Genomic DNA, 17,882 nt, shown 5'->3' with positions numbered 1-17,882 from the left:
TTTTCTTTAACTTTGTCTGAGCTCAGTGTTACCACCCTTGCTTCTTTTACATAATAAATTTTACTCTTGACTTGTTTTTTTAAAATATTTGTGTGTATTTTATTTTTATGGCATTTTATGGAAGTATTCATCTGTTGAATTCAAATTTTTAATCTGCTATCAAATCTTTTTTCTTTTTTTTCACCTATTTTAATGAGATAATTGTTCCTTTTTAATTCTCCCTATACTGTTCTAATTCTGTTTTGATTTACCCCATCATACTTAACTGGGTCTTTACAATGAAGTTACTATAGTCAGCTCCTGATTAGTGTACATAATGAATCTCCTTAAGTGGTCATATGCATTCACTTCTGCTTTATTGAAAGCTATATTTATATAGTATTTGGTATTGGTTCTAGCCAATAAATAGTTTGAATTTGAATAATACAACCTCTTCAGGGGATTCATTATAAACTCTAATGGAACCTAACCATAATTTGAAATATTATACTGTTAAAATGAGAAACATCATAAGATAGTGGATAGAAAGCCAGAGCCAGAAAGACCCAGATTTCTTCATTCAAGTCCTACTTTAATCAATCAACAAACATTTATTAATTACCTATCCAATACTAAGTATGCTTTGTTTTGGGGTTTTTTTGCAAAGGCAATGAGGTTAAGTGGCTCGCCCAAGGCCACACAGCTAGGTAATTATTAAGTGTCTGAGGCCGGATTTGAACTCAAGTACTCCTGACTCCAGGGCCGGTGCTCTATCCACTGTGCCACCTAGCTGGCACCAACCTAATACTAAGTAGAAACAAATAAATATAATGAGTGAAAATTGCTACTTAGTTGAGGAATGCTAATTAGTACTCAGTTACATAATATTTACACATATACATTTTTAGATTTACAAAATAAAGAGAATGAGGGGCGTAGTGGATAAAGCACCCGCCTTGGAGTCAGGAGTACCTGGGTTCAAATCCGGCCTCAGACACTTAATAATTACCTAGCTGTGTGGCCTTGGGCGAGCCACTTAACCCCATTTGCCTTAAACCTAAAAAATGAAAAAAACCAAAACAAAATAAAGAGAATGACAATGTTATTAAATTTAGGGCAGTTCTGGAAGGTAATCTCTAAGTTAGGGATAGTTATGAAAAGCTTTATATAAAAAGATGATGCTTAAATTGTATCTTGAAGGAAGAAGATTCATTGAGGGTGAGGGAGAAGAGTTCATTGCAGGCACAGGGTACAACCCAAACAAAGGCATGTATGTAGGACCAGGACAAGGAGATAAACCTTGAGTAGAGGGAACAGATATAAGAAATGTTGTGAAATTTGGAAAGATTTGACCACTGATTGAGTTTATTGAGTGAAGATTAAAACCTGGGACACTCAAAGTATGGCAGTCCCTCTGACAAGTGCTGGTTGTATGATCTAGACAAGTCACTTAATTTCTTAGTTCTCTATGCAATTCTCCCAAGCCTATAAAATTCATAATGAAGGGTGTTTGCTGACTTGAGGAGGAGACTTTATCATTGAAATTGCAGATTAGAGCTAGTCCCCAACTCTATTCTAGTAATTCAAATAGCAAGTTCCATTTTAGTCAAAGTAGAATTTTCTTATTATCCTTTAATGGACATTACCAGTCTCTAATTCTTAGAGAAGCATTTTCTGTATACTTAATGGAAAAGTACAATACAGAAGCTGTTATTATGGAGAGAAACTCTACAGATTACTAAAAGAATAGATATAAAATTTTGGCAATGAATGTTCCTTCTTTTTAGGCTAATCCACCAGGTGTATTGGCTCTTCTGGATGAAGAATGCTGGTTTCCTAAGGCTACTGACAAGACCTTTGTGGAAAAATTGGTTCAAGAACAAGGAACTCATTCCAAGTTCCAAAAACCCCGGCAACTAAAAGACAAGGCAGATTTTTGTATTATTCATTATGCAGGAAAGGTAAGAATTATGCTTTATTTAGATTTTCTTAAACTTGTGTTTTATCAAATGTTTTACTTCAGTAAAAAACTAGAAACCATTTTTTCAGGAATATGAAGCAGAATGAAAATATGAATGTGTTAATATTCTAAATGATATTTAAAGAATTGATTATATGAGACCCATATCTCAAACCCTATACCAAGATAAGGTTGAAATAGGAGAGGGAAGGAATATGTGACCAAACAAGAGATAGAGATCATTATAAAATGCAAAATGAATCATTTTGTTTGCATTAAATTACTAAGGTTTTGTACAGATAAAACCAAAGCAACCAAGATTAGGAAGCATGATAAAAGCTGGAAAACACTTTTCACAGCTAATATTTCCGATAAAGGACTCATTTCTAAAATATATAGAAAACTGAGTCAAATTTATAAGATTACAAATCATTCTTTAATTGACAAATGGTGATATGAGCAGGCATTTTTGAGTTGAAGAAATTAAGGTTATTTATAGTCATAAAAATCTCTAAATCATTATTGATTAGAGAAATGCAGATTAAAACAACTCTGAATTATACCTATCCGATTGACTATTATAAAAAAAAACGGAAAATGATCTGGAGGGTGATGTGGAATAACTGGAACATTAATGCATTGTTGGTAAACTGATCTAATTCTGAAGAGCCAAAGGACAATAAAACTACAACCCCTTTGATCCATCAATAACACTCTTGCATCTGTATTCCAAAGAGATCACAAAAAAGGGGGGAAATATTCACAAGTACAAAATATTTATAGCACCTCTTTTTGTTGTGGCAAAGAATTGGAAAATGAGGGGATGCCCTCAAATGAACAATGGCTGAACAAATTATGGTATACGAATGTAATTGACCGTTGTTCTATAAGAAATCCTGAGGAGTCAGACCTCAGAAAAGCCTGGAAAAACTTGCATGAATTGATGCTGAATGAAGTGAGCAGAACCAGGAGAACATTATACACATCAACTGCAACATTGTGTGATGATCTGTCATGTAATATACAGCTCCTCTCAGCAGTTCAGTGATCAAAGACAATTCTATAAGACTTATGATAGAAAATGCCATTCACATCCAGAGGGGAAAAAAAACAAACTATGACCTCTAAATGTAGACCAAAGCATAATATTTTCACTTTTAAAACTTTTTTCCTTTTTTTTCTCATGGATTTTTACCCTTTAGTTCAGATTATTGTTTTACAACATAATTAATATGGAAATATGTTACATGATTGTACATGTATGACTTATATGAGATCACTCTCTGTCATCAGGAGGAAGCAAGAGAGAGAAGCAGAAAAATGTGGAACTCAAAAGCTTACAAAAAGATGAATGTTGAAAACTATTTTTGCATAAAATTGAAAAAATAAAACCAACATTCAAAAAAAGAACCAATTACATGTATTATATGCTGATTAAATCATCCTCGAATTCTATTTAGGTCTTTTCTTAGACAAATAAAATGTTAAAGCTTTTGGTTTAGTCTTAAAATTCTTTCTTTCATTTGCCCAGTCTTATCCCTTACTTTTTCCACAGGTGGACTATAAGGCAGATGAGTGGCTGATGAAGAACATGGATCCTCTGAATGACAATGTAGCTACCCTTTTACACCAGTCCTCAGACAGATTTGTTGCAGAACTTTGGAAAGATGGTAAGAAATTCCCTAGTCATTGGGTTATGACTTGGGACTTGTAATTAACTTAATTGGAATCAGTAAAATTTTAGTTTTATCTCATAGTCTGCTTTTACATAGTTACAAGTAGAAGCTGCTTTTCTCCCTAGAGCAGGGCTGCTGTTTTAACGGAATTTGTCCATCTTACAGATAATTCAGCTTAACAGATAAATAAAATATTTAGGAAATTGGCATTTGCCTGGTTTTCTGTTGAGAATGAATTGTGGGAAGTGTTGCAGGACAAAATCAGAATAAGATTGTAGTTAATAGAATTTTTAAATTTTAGAATAAGAGCTGAAGTGGAGAAGTCCAAACAATTCCTGGACGCAAAGTCATAGACAACTGCAAAGAGTGATCCTCACTTTGTAGCAAGCTAATCTATATTGCTCATAAAGATGGAAAAGTACTCTTGTTCTTTCACACTTAAAAATCTTTTCTCTCAGATCTGTCCTTTTTCAGATTTAGTTTTAGAAAATAAATGAGAAACTACCTGAATCTATATCCTCTGAACATTCGGGTAGTATAAGGGTACACAGTGACTAGCAAAGCAACCAATGAATACTACATCTGGTTCCATTGTTTCTGGGCCCTAGCTCTGCTTTTGTTCTTGAAAATCTCTGCTGCGGATTTATTTAATTTGTTTTTAAAACTGAGTGCAATTGTTTTTGTGATTTGATAGTTCAAACTAATGTAGTCCATGCTCATAAAAGTACAAGTAAAAAGAAATTACCTATTCTATATACCATCCCTGCTACTCAAAGTTTGTCATTTCCTTTTTTCATTGCCTCTTGAGTTCTCTCTCATTTCCTTCCTATTTATGGTGGAACTCCTGAAACATTCCTTTATCTGCTTTTATTCTGACCTTTATCTGCCCTGCCCTCTTAGTTTGTCTCAGTCATCTTATTCTGGAATCACCTCTAGCGCATAGAAATCTTTCCAGAGCCCCTCTCAGCAGCCAAGGATTAAAGAGACAAGAAAAATGCAACTGAGAGGGAGCAGCAATAAGTATATGTAACATGAAAAAAATAAGGGGAAGAATGGAAAGAGATAAAGAAAACTAGGGTGGCTTTGAGGGAGAGTACCTGTTGCCTACTGAAACTAATGCTTTCAAGAGCAGGATATCTTTTGAAATATAAATATGAAACATGTGATGAAATTACTTTTTTGAGTGCCTAGGCATATGTGGGAATGAAAGTGATTGTGAGCTAAGCAGGAAGGGAGATTGATTTCCAACAATTAAAACAGAAGCTTCAGTACTCTTAGACTTTAAATGAAGACTGTTTACTGTTTCTGAGTAATACACAGTATTCTTAAGCTAATTCAGTCTGTTGCTTTGAATTTAACATCAGTTTCATTAACGGGTGCTATGAAAAGTTATTTCTCCTACTGAAAAAAGGCTCTAGGTCTTGGTATGATCAAGTCTGTCTTAGGGGACAATCTATTGCAGTCACTGGCATAACACTAGGATAAATATGTGTTCAGTAGTAGAGGTATAAAATGGTCATTTATTCAGTATAAAATATTTATTGCATGTCTGGCTCTTTAGCCTAATGGATAAAAGTCTGACCTGGAAATCAAGAACATTTAGGTTTAAGACCTGCCTCTGACACATATTAACTGTATATAGGACCCTGGGTAAGTTACTCAGTGTTCTAGATAATTCTCTCAAAGGGTATAAGATTCAGAAAAATGCCAGCTTGTCAACTTAGAAGATTTTTCTTCATCCCAAATGTCCTTATACTAAGGAGATCAAAATTTCTTCTATTTTCTCCTAACATATATAAATTCTTGAGCAGAATATTTATAATATATGATAACATAGAATAAGGGCATATGGTTAATAACAAAAAGGAATGAAATTAAGACTTCATAGAATCATGAAGCTGACATTTGGTGACTCAATTCTTAAAGGGATGGTAGGATATTGACAGGGGAATTTGTGGATTTATTTATCCTAGGCCAAGCAGGAGTAAAGATGGGATAAGTTCCAGTTTGAAATGGAAAGATTCTTAGATTTGGAGGTCTGGTTTTAAATTGTGACTCTGCTCCTTAGCATTTTTTAAAAAAATTTTATTTAAGGCAATGGGATTAAGTGAACTAGGTCAGATTTGAACTCGGGTACCCCTGACTCCAGGGTCAGTGCTCTCTCCACTGCATCACCTAGCTGCCCCTTCTTAGCACTTTCAATGACCTTGGTCAAGTCACTTAAGCTCAATGGGTTACAGTCATCTCTTTTATAGAATGAATGAACTGTTCTTTTCACTTTGGGAAAATCACTTTGCCAAGCTAAGTTGAGAATTAATTGAAATTGGGAGAAACTTGAAGCAGGGAAACCTATCAGAAGGTTTTTGTTGTAGCCTAGGCTTGGGTGATGAGGACTTCCGCTATAGTGTCAGCTGCATGAATAAAGAGAATAAAATCACATGGTTGAAACATTTTGTATAGGTGGAACCAAGACAATACAGTAGATTGGACACAGTGTTAGTGAAGAGTCTACAATACTAGTACCTTTTAGAGTAAAACAGGAGGGGTTTTTTTTAGGAGAAATTTAATTAGTTGTAATTCAGATAAACTAAATCAAAGGTGTGAAGAGAGAATAGCTCATGAGAACATGGATGGATTCAATATAGACAACTTTACTGAGAAGTTTGAAGCTAAGGGAGGGTGAGAGATATAGGCTGATAAAAATATAAGGTGATAGATACTTCAGTGTCTTTAGATAGTTTGGAACTAAAGAAATTGAAGATGCATGAGAATTTGAAGGATTGCTAGAGTAAGGTCCTGAAAGGAGGGTAAATATAATGGAATGTAATAGGAAAGACTATTAGGTCTTCCGAGAAAGGAGGGGAAAGGGAAGAATTTTTAAGGAGTTGAGGAGTGTCTACTGGGTGGACATAATCTTATGAAATATGAAGCCAACATTTACTAGAAGCTTGTAAGTTAGAAGTGAGATTAGAGACTTGAAGAGGAAGGGGAAAAAAAATTGTTCTTCCACTGGTAGTGAATCAGAGAAATTGAAAGCAAGAAGGTTGTGAGAGTATAAAATTTTAAAGTTTAGTGTCTTAGGAGTAGTATAGTTCTATGAAATGGTAAAGTTTAAGGTATGACTGAACCATTATTTGGTTAAGAATAGGGTAAAGAAGAATGTTGAAATTGAGAAGGTTGAAGAATTCTGTGGTAAGGATGTTCAGTCTTCTTGATGAACACCCATCTAATTCTCCAGATATCACATAAGGTTTTGTAGCTGTAAAGAATCTTAAGGATATTCTCTTTTATTTAAAAGATGGGGAAGCTATATAAATCATGTCATCATCTGTGGAAATGGGAAGAAATGAAAATAAATGAGAAGAAATTCAGGTGGAAACTGATCTTTTGATACCTTAAAAAATTGTTCTCTATTAGGTATAATGAAAAATGGACATTTGAAATTATTGGCAATGTCAAACTGTAATTTAGAAGATCTATATTCTATTTCTAATTTTGGCTTTGAAGAATATTTTCTTAGTAATTTAAAGTGATTATAAGGGCAGAGACATTATTTTATATTTTCTCAGAAAGATTATTTTAGGTGCATGACAGGTTTTCAAGTTCATTCTGGAATTATTCACTGAGCACTCATACTGAACCCAGTCTTTAAGAACCTGAGGGAAACTACAAAGAAATGCAACACAATCATTGCTTATAGAATCTTACAATGGCACTTGTAAGTCAATATATTCTTTATGTGAAAAATTTGAGGCTAACCTTGCCTCTTAACTTCCCTGGGCCTCCATCCCGTTTCTCCTTTCTTATATAGCACCATGCACTCACTAATCTCTGATATCTTCCACTGGCAGTATTAAGTAAGCTATAGTAGTTTCAGAGCATCTGCTATTTTCAAGGCACAGTTTAGGCATCAACATCTATGAAGAGTAGGAAGAAGCTGACTTGGCCATCAAGGGACTCTCAGTTGCAAATGGTGGTGGTTATATAGTACTGTCACATTTGGCTTATATGCATGAATTCAAATGAAGTTTGATATTTGGATAGTTTTTGAAGGATGAAATTAAGTTTTCTTAGGGACATTTTTAATAACTCAATCTCAGGGAAGATAGAGGTGAAAATTTTTTCTGACAGAAATAAAAGCTAGCAAACTACCTGATTTCTCTCTTTCCACTGCACTTAAACGTACAAGGGAAAAAAGGTAAGTTAATTCTAAAGATAATTTAATTACTTTGTGAGGATGTGCTAACATTGAATATAGAAAGTGTTTAAGCTAGCTTTAAATCCTCTTATTTTCTTCTGAAACAAAATATTATATTTGGATTTTACAGATTTTTCTAAAGGTCAAACAAGAAGAGATAAGATTCATTGGTGGCAGCCCTGCCCTAGAGACATAATGCTCCCTGCCTATATGTGTTTTCAAAATACTCTCACATAGATTTTGGGAATTCCTTTTTGAACAGATTTCTTTTCACGAACTGAGGATTTTATTTCCTAATGCAGATTAATATCCCTTAAGGTTATTTTAATAAGAAGTTTCTCATTATAGGCATTTCATAAAGTGTGCCATGACTTATGTGATATTTTCATGAATAATTATGTGATTGGTAAGCTATTTGAAAACTATTAAGCTTCATTAGAAAATTCCTATCTGTTTCTTTGTAGATTTTTAACAGTGGTACAGTAGCCTTTCTTTGAATTTTACTTCATTATAGTTATCTGCATGCTATTATCACCAACATGTATAAATTTCCCATTGAGATAATTAAAGAAACACATTTATTAGTATATCTAGATATAAAATAAGCTGATTTTTAAATTCATTTAGTCCCTTAAGTTACTATAACTTTGCCTCATGTGAAAACGTATAGCATTTATAGAGTAAGTAGTCTTATACATTTATACACTCTAACAGTGCCACATCATTCACTTATAAGGGGAAGAACACTTAATAAAAGTTGACAAATACTGATTATGATGTGTATATATACAGCACTTGGATACAGAGCTTGGAATCAACCTTCTTCCTTATTACTATCCCTTCCATCAAATTTAGCCACTCTCAGATTCATCAGAGAGGCAACAACGAAGAGAAAGTGAAAAGGAAGCCAACCCTGAAGCCAGGAAAGACTTGGATTCAAACTCTGCTTCTGACATACTGACTGGGTGACTCTAGGCAGGTCATGTGACCTTTCAATGCTCTAGGCAACACTTTAAGACTATGAGCTGCAGAGTTCTGACCTGGATGGTAGAGGAAGCTTCTTTACCCAGGAGTTCCCTCTGTCAAGGATGTCATAGTTCCCATCTCTGTCTTAGATTCGTCAGATTTAGGTATTCTGTAAAGAATTCTGTCCAAATGTGAAAATCCTCTATATATTTGCATGGAATCTGTTATGGCCTGGTTAATTTTGTAGCCCAGTTTCAAAGTTTACTTGTGATTTCAAATGTTCTGCGTACTAACTAAAGTGTTTTATGTATCTGCTCTTCTGTCCTTCTGTTTTTTGCTGTTTCTCTGCCTTAGAGATTCAGAATATTCAGAGAGCTTCTTTCTATGACAATATTTCTGGTCTTCATGATCTACCAGGTGAATGTATAAAAACTGTAGGTCTTCTCAAAGCCAAAGGATTGTATTCCCACAGGAAAATCTTTTTTTTCCTCCTTTTTGGGGGGTGGGGGAAGTGAAGGGTGGGAGAGGGAGGAGGAGGAATGGTTTGGCTGGTATTTTGGGTTGAGGGAGGTTTGGTTATTTTTGCTCACAGGTTTGCATGATTCTTTCATTTCATGCTCTATTATTCTGCCTCAAAGCAAATGTTTGAGTGCATACCAGTTCAATTGCTACTGCCTACATTTTGCTTATTATTTTATACTCAGCTATTACAGGCCTGTTAATTAAAAGGTATGTGATTACCTTTTTGAATAGTGCCATTTTGATACACACTTTCCAAATAATTTAATCTTAAAGTTAGGTGCTATTTGGCATATCATTTGCCTTTGAACCAATTTTAAAATGCAATATTAAGGAATTTTAAGAATTTAAACAATAAAATATCTTGGACACATAGTTGTTTCAGATTCTTACTTGTCCCAATTAAATTTTAAAATTTTATTTGTAATATTTAGCATATTATAGGGAATAGAACCAGCTTCCAGGTCAAGAATTCAGATCTTTCCCATGGTGTATCATAACATACATTGATTTAACTGACTGTGGGAATTGGAAGTCACCCAACTCCCTATTAACCCAGACATTTTATTGCATTAGTAATGGAGAGTTGGGAGTTCCCTAAGCCAATGAAAATGCAGATCTGGTTTTAAAAAGCTCTAAAGATTCATTTGGTTTTTGTTAAACCACTGAAATACTAAGGCTGGATCTAGATTGGGGCTCCCATATTAAATGGAATTATGTTTGATTGAATTTTTTTTATGTTTTTGATTGACTCTGTGGATAGAGTTTAGGATTGGGACTTGCCCCACTGTAGGATCTCCTGATCAAACTTAGTGACATCAGGTTGCTCATAATTATAATTCATATTTCTATGAATTTTATTGATATTGACAATTTTTTGATGTAGGTAGTAGTTATCTTCCTTTGAGTTATTGGATGAAATTGAGTTAACCAACTAGGAAGACAGAATTGAATTCTTTTTGGAATGACTAGATTAAAATTTCTCAAATTATTGAAAACATCTCAGATCTCAAAAAAGATCAACTTCTTTTCAAAAATAGGATTTTTGTGATTAAAACCATCATTTTTCCTTGTTAATGTTAATGTCAGGTTCCCTTTTCTTATAGTCCTTCCTTTCCTGTTCTTTAGGGGAAAGTGGGCAACAGATGTGAAGACAAGGAATCTGCTAGTAGAATTGTATTTCTACCTAAACAACTCTTCTCTAGGAGAAAGGATTATTAAGAAATTCAGAGAGTTTGGGAACTTTCAAATATTGTAAGAAGCAGTAATATTTAGAGGACTTGCCTTGGTGACACTTGGAATCGGTAACCATGGGCAAGTCACTTCAATCAGTCAGCAAGTATTTATCAAGTGCCCATTATGTGTCAGTCACTGTGCTAGACATTGAAAATTCAAATAAAAAGAACTGAACATTCCTAACCCAAAAGGAAATGGACTGACATCCTCTAAGACTCTTTGAGTTGCCAATCTACTTCAACTGAGTTTAGTTGTACTGTGTTGTAAGGGGTCACGAATGTCAAACAAATGAGTTTGAAGTTTGCAGGGTAGCTATAGTGATTTCAGAGCAGACTATGCCTGAAGTGGGCACAACGGAGGGCAGGATAAATAGAGACAGGAAAACTATTGCAACCGTTATCTACACACTTCGTAAGGAAGACTGGAACTAGGCTAATGGTAAGAGGATAAGGATAAGGAGCTGGAGCTTTTTTGTTTTGTTTTTTGCAAGGCAATGGGATTAAGTGACTTGCCAAAGGTCACCACAGCTAGGTTATTATTGTCTGAGTTGGATTTGAACTCAGGTCCTCCTGACTCCAGGGTTGGTGCTCCATCCACTGCATCACCTAGGTGCCCCAGAACTGGACATGTTAAGATAGAATTTGTGGGATTTTATTCTCAGTGATATTTTAGAAGAGAAGGGATTGAGAAATGTAATACCAACATGACACAGAATAGTGAAAGTTGATACTACTAACAAATAAGAAGAAATCAGAAAAGGTTTAGGCAAAAGGATAAATCTTGACATGTTTGAAGGTGGAGGATACACAGATCTAGAGATACCTTTAGGCAGATAGAAATTTGGATCTGAGAACTCAGTGGAAAGCTGAAGACTAGAAATTTTTTTCAGTCATCAGAATATCGATTGTGGTTGAATCATGGGAATTAATGGGATTATAAAAGGAGACAAAGTTGAGAAAGGAGAGAAAAGAGTCAGAAACAGAACTTATAAGGGTTGAAGTTGAGCAACCAGTTAAAAATTTTAACAGAAGTAGGAGGATAACCAAGAGAATTCTGTCTCTGAAACTAAGGAAGAAAACAGTGTTCAGGAGCAATGGACAAGACAAAGATGTGATTCTTTTGGAGTGGGACAGAAGGAACAGTTCAAGGATTTTTTTTTTACTATAATGGAAATGTTATGGATTAATATAATGGAAAGACTTATATGGCTTTGTAGGAGAATATAGAAGGAACAAGTAGAGAGGGAGTGATTGAAGATGTACAAGACAGAAGCATTGATAAGAACCTGGAATGGAGAGAGGATTAGAATTATTGACTAGTGAGTAAGGTTGTCACCACAAGGAAGAAAGAGAAGGATGGAAGAGGCAAAATGGAAGTGATAAAATAAAATTTTAATAAATTTTAATTTCAGTTAATTGACTTTTAAAAATCAATAAAAATGTGCCCTTCCCTCTCTTCTTCCTCCTAATTGGAATGGGGGAAATCTCGTCACAAACATATATATTTGAACAAAACAAATTACCACATTTACCATGTTTTAAAAACAAAACATCTTAATCTGTGCCCTGAGTTCATCATCTCTGTCAGGAGTTGGACAGAATATTTCATCATGAATCTCTGAAATAGCTGATGTCTGCATAAATCTTTTAAAGTTCATTATATTTATAAAAATTGATGTTATTGTATAGATTGTTCTGATTCTACTCCTTTTCTTTGTATTAGCTCATTCTGACTTCCAAGATTTCTCTGAGGCTATCCCTTTCATCCTTTCTTAAAATACACTAGTATTTCATCATATTCATATACAACAGTTACCCAGTTGATAGGCACCAGCTTGATAACTTGATTTCCAATCCTTTGCTATCACATACATACATACATACATACATACACACAAAAGTAGATGGTAGTGCCAGGATTTGTAAGGTGTCAATCTCAGTGAAGTAGGAAGTTTTGAATCTTCTGTAAATGTGGCTGCTTGAGCAAAGGGAAGCGTTTAGAATATAGTTGCTTGAGAGAATGTAATGTTTTTAAGAGATTCCTGCATTTGATAGGAAACTAGACTAGGTGATCTGAAAAGAGCCCTTGAACTCTTTAATTAAAATCCTGTAATTCTAAAATCCACTGATATTTGTGGGGGAACATTCTTCATTTATAGGCTTATATTTATTGCTTTGATAATCAGCAAAGCAGTTGTCAAAATTCAAAAGAAATGGAAACTATTAATCATGTCACTCAACTGAAAATTTTCTCTCCCAAGTTACCATAATTGTAAAATTCCCAATGTTTCTTCAGTTGTTGTCCTTGTTGACCTTTCTGCTATGTTGCACTGTTGAGTATCCTTCTTTCTTGGATGGTCTTTCCTTCAGCTTTTCATGACACAGCCTTCTCTTTATTCTCTTCCTGTTTGATAACTCTTCATTTTACTTTATTGGAATATTATCTGCATAATCCACTAATTATGGATATAGTTATATCCATGTATAGAATTGCCCTGGATTCTCTTCTGTTTTCTCTGTATGCTTTCTTATGTGGTTTCTCACATGAATGCAGTTTTCTCATTGCAGAGGATTCCTAGATCCATCTTCAGCCCAAGTCACTCTGAGCACTAGTTCTGCCTTTTAGAAATCTTGATCTGGATATCCCATTAGCATCTCAAACTCAATATGTTGAAAACAGAACTCATCTTTTTTATCAAAACCTTTCCTTTTTCTGAATTTTATTAAGAATTTTATTAATAGGTCTATATCCTCCTACTCACTCAAATTTACAATTCCTTAACTCTTCACTTTTACGCTGTATATCTAATCAATCAACAAATCTAATTGGTTCTGTCTCCCAGAATTTCTCTCATGAATCCCATTCTTTTCCACTCACACAACCAACAGATTAGGTCAAGGCTCCATTGCTTCTCATCTGGACTTGTGGAATAAGTTCATATTTGGAGAACTCAGATTTCTTCCCACTTAAATTCATCTTCAACATAGCTGGGCAAGTCATTTGCCCAAAGCACAGGTATGAATATGTTACCCTCTAAACTCATTAACTCTGTAATATCTCTTTGCTTAAAAATATAAACTTCTCTGATATTTAAAGGTCTCCAAAATCTGTCCCCTTACTTCATTTCTAGTTTTCTTACACATCATTTTCCTCTATGTATTCAGCAGTCAGGCAGTAATCATTGTTAAAGAACCTACCTAAATGCCAAGGACTGTGCTAAGCAATGGGGAAAGGCAAAAGAGTCTCTGATCTCAGGAGGAAACAATATGCAAACAACTTTGTATAAACCAACACAAGGAAGTCACTGGCATTGTCAGAAATCAGGGAAAGCTTCTCAAAGAAGATGGAATTTTAACTGCGATTTACTAGAGGTTAGAGCAGAAGACAGAGGGTTTCAGTGCTGTGGGGCAGGCAGAGAAAATGTCCAGAGCCAAGAGTTGTCTTCTTCATAGAAAAGCAAGGAGGCCCCAAAGTCATCTGGTTACTGAGTACAGGGAGGTAGGAAGGGAAAGAGAAGGTGTTGGAAGCCTAGAAAAGGGCAGAGAGGCCAAGCTGGGAAGGACTTCAGGGATCACACCAGGCCTCATGCTGTTCCTCACATAATTGCCTCATTACCTTTGCTTGGAGTGTTCTTTGTGCCTGAAAAAGTGCTTTTCCTTTCTCCCTGCCTCTTCAAACCTATGTTTGATTTCTTCTGCTTTATCCACAAGAGACATTTTTGGTCCTCCCCTTTGTAGTGCCTTCCACTCAGTCCAGTGTGACCTTGTGTCAGCTTTATGTTTTGTACATACCTATATTTTTACATGTTTTTATCCCCTTTTGAATGTAATAATCTTGAGAGAAGGGCGTGTCTTAAGCTTTTGTTGTTGTATGCCCAATGTTTTGCATGGTACCCAAGATGAAGTAGACACCTGAAAATGCTTGTCAGTTGATTGAGTAGAATTTTTCAGTTAGCAAGATACCATGTATTTGTCTCAGAATTTAGAAAAATTGTTTCTGCTACCCCCTGGAAGTTCAGTAGTATCCTGTTTCAGATGTGGTATGACTGTTAATATGTAAATATTTTTCTATTAAACCAGGTGATTTTAGATAACTTTTCAAGTGCAATATCACATTCTTCAAACATTATATCCAAATAGGCTCTATTTCTAAAAAGAAGTTGGTGTGGCAGCCAGGTGGCATAATAGGGAATCACATTTTCCCTTTTAATCTTTCAAATTTGTCTTAGGCTTTAAGTGATATTTTTATCCTTCACAGGATTATTCATCTGGAACTGAAAGGGACCTTAGACCATCTAACCCTAAGCCTTTCACTTTATAGATGAGAAAATGGAGGCCCATGAACATTTAGTGATTTGCCCAAGTGCATATTTGTGGTATTTGAACCCAGGTTCTCTGATTTTAGAAGTAGTGCTTTTTATTATACCGTACTGCTTTCAACCTTCTTTCAGTGTCCTAGATACCCTTTGTGTAATAGCCTCAGTATTTTTTTTTTAAATCTTTCTCAGGCAACAGTTCTAGTAACCTTTCTGTGTAAATTCTTTTTTTTTTTTTAGGTTTTTTTTGGGGTTTTTTTTTTTGCAAGGCAAATAGGGTTAAGTGGCTTGCCCAAAGCCACACAGCTAGGTAATTATTGTGTAAATTCTTTTGAAATCATTAAATTGACAAATAAAGCTAGGCCCTACTTTAAATAATAGTAATAATAATAATAATAATAATAATAATAATAATAATAATGTTTGTTCTTCATTTTCGAAGTCCATGACATCAGGGGAGAAGTAACAAAATAGACAATAGACAATAGACAAACTTCTAATCTGATTAGACAGGAAAGTATGAAAAACCAAATTTCCAATATAGAATATGAAAAAAACTCACAAAAATAAAAATCAGATGGAGGAAATTATTACAAAATATTTACCTAATTCTTTGTCAATGAAAATGAGTATTGACAGAAATAGAAAACTTCTACATTATCAGGACTAAAAATAGAAATCTTAAATAATCCAATCTCAGAAAATAAGTTTCAATTAGCCATAAATGTACTCTTATTCAAAAAAATTCCTAGAACCAGGTGGATTTGTAAGTGAATTTGATTAAACATTCAAACAATAACAAACCCCAGTTTTATATAAATTGTTTACAAAAGTGGGGAAAGGTGATATTTTAGCAGATGTTTTCCATGTGATCCTAAGACTTAAACTAGGTTGGAAATTGAAAGAAAACCCTAAATGAAAATTCCTTCTTTTTTTATTTCCTTCCTTCCTTCCTTCCTTCCTTCCTTCCTTCCTTCCTTCCTTCCTTCCTTCCTTCCTTCCTCTATTTATTTTCGCGAGGCAATGGGGTTAAGTGGCTTGCCTAGGTAATAAGTGTCTGAGGCCAGATTTGAACTCAGGTACTCCTGACTCCAGGGCCTGTGCTTTATCCACTGCGCCATCTAGCCGCCCTGAAATGAAAAATCCATGATGAAAATATCAATACAAAAATGTTTGATACAAAGAAACTACAGTAACATACTTAAAAGTGTATACTCTCAGACTAGATTGGATTTGCATAAGTAATAAATAGATGGTTCAATAGTGGGGAAAACATAGTATAAGAAAGAATATTAGTAAGTAAAAATAAAATCTCATCTTTTGACAGTGTAATGCTTATTTATATTTAAAAAACCGCTCGTAACATCATCTGTAGTAAAGGAAAAAAATAAACCTTTATAATAAATTCAGGAATAGAATCTACTTTTACCACTGTTCATAAACTTCTAGAAAAACTAAACTAGAAGGAGAAATTGAAGGAATAAACTTGAAGAATTGAAGAAATGAAATTATTGGGGGAGTTTTTGCAAATGCTATGGCTTACTCAGAAAATCTCTAATAATTCAACAATATTAATTGAAATGCTGAATAGTTTTAGCACTGTTGGATGTGTCAATATTTATTAAGTGAATCAATATTTATTAAATGCCAACTATGTGCCAGACAATGTGTTAAGTGTTAGGTTACAAAAAAAGGGCAAAAGATAATCTTTGTTCACAAGAATCTCAAAGTCTAGTAGAGGAGAAAAAAAGATCAAGAAAATCTGTAGGGGGTAGCTAGGTGGTGCAGTGGATGGAGCCCTGGCCCTGGAGTCAGGAAGACCTGAGTTCAAATCCTGCCTCAGACATTTAATAATTACCCAGCTGGGTTGCACCCAGTATGACCTTGGGCAAGTCACTTAAACCCATTGCCTAGCAGAAAAATAAAAAAGAAAATCTATAAAATCATCAACCTTTCTGGATACAACCAATAGAATCCAAGCAGAACAATATAAAAAATTTTAATTCCATTCAGCATTTGAATCTAGGACAAACAGAACAAAATATACAGAAATAAAGAAATAAAGCAATTGCTAATGATTGGACCATACTCATTTTTTTAAAAGGTTTACTTTATTTACATTTATTTTCTAAATGAATTTTTAGTGCTTACCAATCAAAAGAGTACTTTAGAGAAAAAAGACAAAATTATGACTAAATTCATCTGGAGTAACAATATTAAGATTCTGAAAAAGGAAAAATGAAGCAGAGAATAGGAAGGAAGGGGGCCTAGAAATATGCAGAGTGATCACCAATACTTTAATATTAGTTAAAAAATAGGAGAGTTGATCAATGAAACAAATTAAGTACATAAGACGCCACAATAATTTTATATATTAGCAATAGTGTTCATTAAACCCAAGACTTCCAACTGTAGGTGAAGAACTCATTTTTTTATTTTAATTTTTTTGGTTTTTGCAAGGCAGTGGGGTTATGTGACTTGCCCAAGGTCACACAGCTAGGTAATTATTAAGTGTCCGAAGCCAGATTTGAACTCAGGCCATCCTGACTCCAGGGCCAGTGCTCTGTCTACTGCACCACCCAGCTGCCCCAAGAACTCCTCTTTTGATAATAACTGCTAGGAAAATTGGAAAACCATCTGGAAAAAATTACTCCCTGATCAGTATTCCACACATGTTATAATAAGAACTAAATTGACTTGTGACCTTGATATGATGTGACTTAAGATATAGACAATTAGAAGCAAATGGAATAAGATACAATTTTACAATTATGATTAGGGAAAAACTAAACAAGTCATTGAAAAACAATTTTCATTAAATAATATTGAAAGACTTTGCATAAATGAAAGTAATTCAATTAAAATGAAAGGTGAAGGATAAAATCTTTACATACTATTATTTATAACCATATAAAATGATTCAGTTCATTAGTAATATAAGAAATGTAGATTAAAACAAGTCTTGACAATGACCAAAAAGAGAAGTGATCATTTTGGAGAGTATATGAATTAGGCCCTACAGTCTAGAAATCA

The 17,882-nt window shown here is 34.3% G+C and overlaps 1 protein-coding gene across 3 annotated transcripts in view; it reads left to right on the top strand.

The window, feature by feature from the left end:
• The window catches only part of MYH10 (myosin heavy chain 10), a 214,991-nt gene that overhangs the window by 117,127 nt on the left and 79,982 nt on the right, over positions 1-17,882 (top strand). For all 3 annotated transcript variants that reach the window (XM_074225583.1, XM_074225584.1, XM_074225582.1), the window contains 2 exons: positions 1,767-1,940; positions 3,495-3,609. In XM_074225583.1, the coding sequence (XP_074081684.1) occupies positions 1,767-1,940; positions 3,495-3,609 (289 nt within the window). The remainder of the gene's footprint in view (positions 1-1,766; positions 1,941-3,494; positions 3,610-17,882) is intronic.

Source organism: Macrotis lagotis, chromosome 2, assembly GCF_037893015.1.
Source record: "Macrotis lagotis isolate mMagLag1 chromosome 2, bilby.v1.9.chrom.fasta, whole genome shotgun sequence".
NCBI lineage: Eukaryota > Metazoa > Chordata > Mammalia > Peramelemorphia > Peramelidae > Macrotis > Macrotis lagotis.
The sequence above is the reverse complement of the archived record's forward strand: the minus strand, read 5'-3'. Positions and strand labels throughout refer to the sequence as shown.